This window comes from Dryobates pubescens, chromosome 22 (assembly GCF_014839835.1).
Source record: "Dryobates pubescens isolate bDryPub1 chromosome 22, bDryPub1.pri, whole genome shotgun sequence".
Classification (NCBI taxonomy): domain Eukaryota; kingdom Metazoa; phylum Chordata; class Aves; order Piciformes; family Picidae; genus Dryobates; species Dryobates pubescens.
In genome coordinates, this window is record NC_071633.1 from 5,961,510 (window position 1) to 5,968,907 (window position 7,398).

Here is a 7,398-nt window from a genome sequence, read left to right on the forward strand (position 1 = left end):
AGCTCTTTGCTTCATGTGTGCCCTGAGACAGGATAACTTGTGATGACAGAACAAAGCTGCTGCCATGGAAGGGGTTTGAGACATTGTGTGAAATGTAGGTGTTTAGTCATGGGAGCATAAGAAATGGTAGAGACCATGTCCCCTGAGCACCATAAGGCTCTACAATACCCGGGGTGGTGAGGGAGGGAGGCTGGGTGGGGAATACAACATAAGTGTCTGGCCTGTTTCCCAGTGAATTTAACTGCAAGCATCACAGTTATTTACAACATGCAGAAAGTATTGGGATGGTAGTTAAAATATTTACATTAAAGAGGCGACATAAATATTTCTGTGTGCAGAGCAGCAGTGGGAGTCCTGACTCTGGATGGCTGCAGGATTTGGTGTAATCTCTGCTACCTGGTGATGTTTTTCCATGAAAGAGGAAAGATGATGTGAAAGGAGCTGGTAACTTTACAGACCCTTTCTTTGTGTGATCTCACCTTGATTTAACAAGTCAAAAAAGTAGTTAGGACATTTTTATACTTCTCACATACAAAGTTTGATCCTGCTGTATTCCAGCTACTAGACTCACATAGAGTATCACAGGATGTTAGAGGTTGGAAGGGACCTCCAGAGATCATCAAGTCCAACCCCCCTGCCAGAGCAGGACCACAGAATTGTTTCATGAAGGGGAAAGACTTAAAAACCTACATAGTCAGCCCCACAGGTTGAACTGTATTTGGCTTTTTCTCTAACGCATCTAACATTTAAGAACAGATTTTGCATTTCATTCCCCCATCTTAACCCCATCAAAGTTTATTGCATCACTTTATACTTGAACTTGCACATTTTTCCCTTTCAGGTTTTTAATCAATGACAATCCACACAGCCTGAGCAAGTAGGTGTTTGCAGCCCTGCAGCGCCTTCTGGCCCGTGCTTGCTGTCCAATGTGAAAATCAGACTTAGCAAAGTGCTCATTTCCAGTGGGAAGATGAGAAAAGCCAAGCATTTCCAATGGGAAGATAAACAAAGCCGAGCATTTCCAACGTGGAAATATGCAAAGCCAAGCGTTTCCAATGGGAAAAAAAGAAAAACTGTGCGTTTCCAATGGGAAAATGAGAAAAGCCGAGCGATTCCAGGTTTGAGGTTTGTGTTTTTCAGGGGAGAAAGGTGTATGTGCTTCCCTCTCCCCCTGCGGGGAGCGATACCCGGGGGCGGTGCCCTCCAGGGTTCGCCGGACGATGCCCGGGGCGGGGGGCGGCCCGGCCCTGCTCGGCGCGGCAGGGGCCGCTTCCTCCTCCGCTCGGGCTGCCCCGCTTTTAAAGGCGGCGCGCCGACAGCTGGCCCCAGAGCGCCGCCGGGCTGCTGCGCTGCGTTTCCCGAGCCGGAGCGCAGCAGAGAGGGCTGAGCCCGGGCTTCTGGAGAGCCCCATGGGGCGGGGGCAGCACGGCGCCGGCCGGCCCTAGGCTGCCCGCCTCGGCCGGCCGCAGCATGCCGGCAGCGCTGCTTCTGCTGTGGCTGGGCTGCCTGGGCAGCCTCTGCCGCGGGTACTTCGAGGGCCCGCTGTACCCAGAGATGTCCAATGGCACCCTGCATCACTACTTCGTCCCTGATGGGGACTACGAGGAGAACGACGACCCCGAGCGCTGCCAGCTGCTCTTCAGGGTGAGCGAGCACCGGCGGTGCGGGGCGGCGGCGGCGGGCGGCGGCGGCGGGCTGAGCCTGCGGGAGGAGCTGACGGTGCTGGGCCGGCAGGTGGAGGACGCGGGCCGGGTGCTGGAGGGCATCGGCAAGAGCATCTCCTACGACCTGGACGGAGAAGAGAGCTACAGCACCTACCTGCGCCGGGAGTCCGCCCAGATCAGCGACGCCTACTCCAGCTCGGACCGGTCGCTGAGCGAGCTGGAGGGCAAGTTTCGGCAGGGGCAGGAGCAGGGGGGCCGGGAGGAGGCTCGCCTGGGCGACAGCTTCCTGGGGCTGCTGCTGCACGCCCGCGCCCTGCTCCGGGAGACCCGCCACATCTCCAGCGGGCTACGGGACAAGCACGACCTCCTGGCCCTCACCGTCCGCAGCCACGGCGCCCGCCTCAGCCGTCTCAAGAACGACTATCTCCGCGCCTGAGCCGGGACTCGGCCCTGGGGAAGAGGGTCTTCATCCGGTGCCAGCCTGCGGGAGGTGCCGCAGAGAGCAGCGCCGGGCTGTGTCTGGAGGGAGCACCTCCTGGGGCAAACACACCTTTCAGCCAGGAAAAACTTATTTATTGTATTTGACTTCCTGATCAATAGCGCGTTTCTATAAACCAGGCGGTTAGAAGTACGTTTAATTTAACATCCCATATTTAAAACGTTACCCTGTGTTATATCGTCCATCCTTGGTGACCAAAAGAAGTAAGCTTTCTCCTCCCGATTCCCTGTCGTCGGTTTCTGTATCGCCTGTTCTACTGCGGCTCACCTGCCGCTGAGGTGGACAAAGCGTGGTGCTCGCCAGCCGTGTCCGGACTGACTCGGTGTGGCAGATGTTTAAATTGCTTTTGTTGTTACTCCCCTTCAGGGTGAAACCTCTGGCCCTCTGTTAACTTTCCTAACCTTTTGTAACGGTATGTACTCTAGACATGTTAAATATTGCTCTACTCCATCACTTAAAGCTGTGATTTCCCTTTGTGTCTTGAAAGATGGGAACTATTCTGGCAGGATTTGTACTCTTCCAGGCTTGCTTATCTGTGACTCTAAGCTATCATAACCCCAAGAGCCAGCCAAAAAGGCTTATGTCAGATCCTGAGAATGCTGATGTAGATTTTTTTTGTATAGTAAGAAGATTGAGCCCTAGCGGTAATTGTAGTTTCAGAGCCCAAATTTGAGAGCCAGGTTTCTTAGTGCACGTTTCTAAAGCACACAAAAACGTTTTGTCTGTGCCAGCAGTGACATTTCTTGTTGCTGTCCTCGTGCTTTTGCTAGCTAAGCTATTAATAAAATTATTTGTGCTCTTAGACAATAGCAAAAGTGCCTAGTGAGAAAGAGGGAGAGGATTGTTTGGGCTTTGTTCAGACTATTTAATTGTCACTTTGGGGTAATGTGGCTATGAGGTTACAGATACTGCAGGCAGAATCACTGTTGGGATGAAAAAAAATGTTCATATGTTGTTTTAATAAATATTTGAAAGCAATGTTAATGTGCTTTTCTTCTTGTTCTGCTTGAGACACTCTTCATTTAAAGCATGCTGCTGTAAATATGTCTTTTCAGCAAAAAAAAAAAATGTGAGTATGTAGATCCTGCCAAATGAAATAACTTGCTTTTCAGTAAAAACAAATAAAACTTTACAGTCTGGAGAGGTAAGCAAGTTCAATTAAGAACAATGATACAGAAGGGCATGTAGGGTGGATTTCTTGGAGCCAGCAACTACATGGCACTGGTGGAAGAGCTGTGTGATGTATGTTTGAGGTCTAATCTTGTCCACCTTACTCACGTTCAGTCTTAGGTTGGTCTGCAAACCACCCAGATGGTAAATTACTCAGTAGTGCAGTGGATTAAGGTAAGTCATCTGTCATCTGAGACCAGAGCACTGGAGACACTGGGAAATGTCTGCTGAAGGAAAATGCTTACAGAACCTGTGGACCATCCAGGCAGCTCACTTTCACTAAAGGCAGGGAAGTGTAGGTCCTAGCAGCATATTTTTGAGGTCAGTTTGCACCTTTGAAGATCTGCCTGAAAAGGATCAAATATTATATTGATCGACTTCAGTGGAACTACTCAGTGTTATTTTCAAGCATGTTGTTGTGTTAGAGGGTTTTAGCTATTAAAGATTAGTTTGTGATACTTTCCTTGCCACTAGAGTTAGATCTAGCAATAGAAGAATGAAAAGGGCCACCTGAACCACTAAGCTGCCTGCCTGCTTTCTCATCAAACCATACAGCATTTCTGAGATGGACCAAGCTCTAGAAGTACTTGAGGGTTTCATTTGCCCCCAGTCTCCCTCTCAGAATCTTACCTGTTTAGTAGGTGCCAAAGATGCCATGGCACCGCTTTGTGCCCAAAGGCATCTCAGTGTCTGCTTGCCCACTTTCTGAGTCATTGGTTATAACACCAGTAAAGAAACTAAAATGGCCAGGCCATGCCAGCTTTTAGCCACATGAGAGCAGTATTCAAATCCTAATAGAAAAATAGTAGTAGTAGTAGTAGTAGCATAAAATACAGCTCCTTGAATATGCTTTAAGTAGCTTGGCTCTGCTACTTGAAGTAGCAAACTTTTAGTCAAGCTCAAATTGTTCCAACATATGCAGCATATCAAGAGAGTAAATGTTTGCAAAGTGCTTACTTCTCAAAGCAGGAGCTTATGTGACCTGTGGAGATTTACAGTAGAACTCATCCCGTTCAAACCCATCTGTAAGTTGTCATCTAATGAAACACAACCATGGCCCTTTAAAATCCACCCTACTGTTTTGTATGATAAATAGGAACATTTTGATAAATACCTCCATTGATTTTCAGCAGAATACAAACATTTTTGTATTTCAAATTGAAACAAATTTGGAACTCTGCTGCTTATTAAAAAACAAAAAGCATTGATTGTAAAAAGTCTTTAAGTGCCCTCTTTCTAAAAGAAAATCTATACATCTAAGTCTGGTGTTTGTATAAGTTCACGTTTAATCAAAAGGCTCAACCTTATTTGGATCTGAAGCTAGTGCAAAACACTTTGAGGACATTTAGATCTAGAATTTGATTTACATCACTTTGTGTGGCCTCAGCAAACATATACATCAAATGTATCCATTTTGAGTCAGAGATGATGTGGCAAATGGCCTTTATAAATCTGCAGTGCCTGCAAGAACTGTGTTGAGTGATATCCAGTGGCTTAAAGCTTTGAATTCAAAAATAGTTCTTTTAAAACTATAAAGAGTATATTGCAAACCTCGTTGCAATCTTACCATTTATTTTTTTCTGGCTTTGCCTTTTTTATCAGATAAAACTTAATTCATTAGAAGAGATTAAGACCCTCTGATTTTATACAGCCTAATTCAAATTGCAAAGACCTTTTCATCACTGAAAACTCAGGGAGGATTTCTAAGCACAGAGCTTTAAAGGATGAATGTAACAGCTATTTTGACCCAATAGCTCCTCCTGTTGTGTTTAAATAGTGCATTAGTGCTGGGCTCTTTTCCTTTCTCTTTTTGTTTCGCTTTTCCATCCTTTGCCTTTCCATCCTCTGCCTTTCCTTCAGAAGTTTCAACTAAGATTAAGCTGACATTTTGTGTGTGTTCTGGAGAGTTTCAAAATAAATAATGTTTCCTGAATGTACTAAATAGTTGGTGGTACAGAAGAGCAGAGGACAATGTTTTCTGAACACCAAAAAAGTGAAAGAGCTGGAACAGGCATAGAGAGCATGACTGTAATACTTAGGTTTTCTTTGCCGGACAGCCTGTGACTTAATTCATCAAGAGTTAAGCAAGGCATTAAGAAACATACTTCCACTCCTCTCTGGGTAGCTTACTTCTGAAGACAGGCCTCTGCAGTGGACATTTCCACATCTGCTGATACACGCAGGGAGAGGTGGAAGCTTGGAGTGTGACTAGATAGCAAACTGCTTTCTCACAGCAGCACTAAGAAAAGCTTGGGAAAGAAAAGGCTATTCTTGCCTTGGGACAAAGAAAATGGCTAGGAATTTGGGGGGTGAGGGTTCAAATTGTGAGTTTCTAAATTGAAGCTTCCATAGTTCCACAGGTTGACCTGCCCAGGACTGTCCTGAGAAATAGAGAAGTCAAGGGAAGCGTTCAAAGACATGGTAAGCCTTTCAGAAATCCCATGTGTGCCAGGCTGCGCATAGGAACTGTCTGAAGCTGAGTTGCCTCTCCTGAGTTGATGTGCTCGGATGCAGATTGCAAAGATGTGTACCTCAGGAGCAAAAACGCTACTTGCCTGGTCAGTAGAAACAATCTGGTGAGCTACAGAGACAGCATCAGCTCTGCTTATAATCTTACCTAGACAAATTCTGTTGATGTAACCATTTATTTAAGTGGGCTTCATTACCAGCTTCTGGCTCATGATTCTCAGCTAGAGCTTTTGTGCTTGGCAAACAAGTTTCCAGCTAACCCTTGATATTTGTTTGACTCAAATGTATTTGACAGCCATTAGTCCTAAAGTGATCCTGTACCTTCAAAATCTGTCATTTTCCTGTCTTTTAAAATGCATTTTCACTTAAAACCCACTGGGGAGTTTCTTTTCTACTACTTTGATTTTTTGTTTGTGAGCTATTAGCAAAAACTGAAGAGTTTGTGGGTCTGTATTTCATTGCTGAAGTATGTGAAACTGGCAAAAAGACTGACCCCATTACATTTGATTTTTTTTTAAAGCTTTTATTAGAACCTATACATATAAAAAGACTATAACTCTCTGCTTATTTTATTTTCTTCATAAAATTGTCATCCTGCCTACAAGATCAGTTTACAACTGGAAAAGGCAGGATTTAATGACTAATTCTGCAACAAGAAAAACATATGGTCTCCATAATCATTTTCTTTTTAATGATGTGGCTTGGACAGAGTCATTGGTGGAGTGTAGAGTCATTGGTCCTTAAAAACTACCTGACCTAGGAGAGGTATTGCTGATGGCCTCCAACATGCCATTAACATTCTTCCCCAAGAAAAGACAGTGCCAAGTGTATCCCATTGTCTCAGATGACAACCTTCCTTAAGCGGTAGGTATACCTCTTTTAAGTGCTTAGAAACAGCCCATGCAATAGTAATTAATCTTGTCTGAAGTTTCTTTAGAGAGAGAGAAAAAAACAAACAAACACACAAAAAAATCCCACAGAAACAAAACAAAACAAAACCAAAGGTTGGCTTAGAAAGAGATTCATTATCCAGCACTAGATATTGCCAAGTGCAGGATGACCAAAAGCTTATGTACTTGTATCACATTTTCCATACTTTTTCACAGAGTCACAGAATGTTAAGGGTTGGAAGGGACCTCCAGAGATCATCCATTCCAATCCCTCTGCCAGAGCAGGATCACCCAGGGCAGGCCACACAGGAACACATCCAGGTGGATTTTGAAAGTCTCCAGGGAAGGAGGCTTCACAACCTTTCTGGGCAGCCTGTTCCAGTGCTGTCATCCTCACCATAAAGAAATGTCTCCTCATGCTGAGGTGAACCCATCTCTGTTCTAGCTTGTACCCATTGTTCCTTGTCCTATTTCACCAGCGTAACCTTACTAAAATACAAGTGAACAAACAAGAGGTAAACCACGCTCAAGTTTATTTCCTGATATGAGTGCAGAGGAATAAATCTGACGGCATCCATCAAGGATGAACTGAAATTCACCCCATGCTCATTTACCCTAGAAGCTAATTTGCAGTCAGGCCCAGCTCTTGTTTCTGACATTTCTATTTCAGTGGCAATTAGGAGTTTCAAAAAGCCAGGCATCCCCC

The 7,398-nt window shown here is 45.2% G+C and overlaps 1 protein-coding gene across 1 annotated transcript; it reads left to right on the forward strand.

Annotated features, from left to right (window-relative positions):
- The first annotated feature begins 1,366 nt into the window (after positions 1–1,366).
- FIBIN (fin bud initiation factor homolog) lies at positions 1,367–3,185 on the forward strand. The gene has a single exon (XM_054171790.1). It carries the CDS (start codon positions 1,471–1,473, stop codon positions 2,098–2,100), a length of 630 nt encoding a protein of 209 aa, XP_054027765.1. The 5' UTR covers positions 1,367–1,470; the 3' UTR covers positions 2,101–3,185.
- The last annotated feature ends 4,213 nt before the right edge of the window (positions 3,186–7,398 follow it).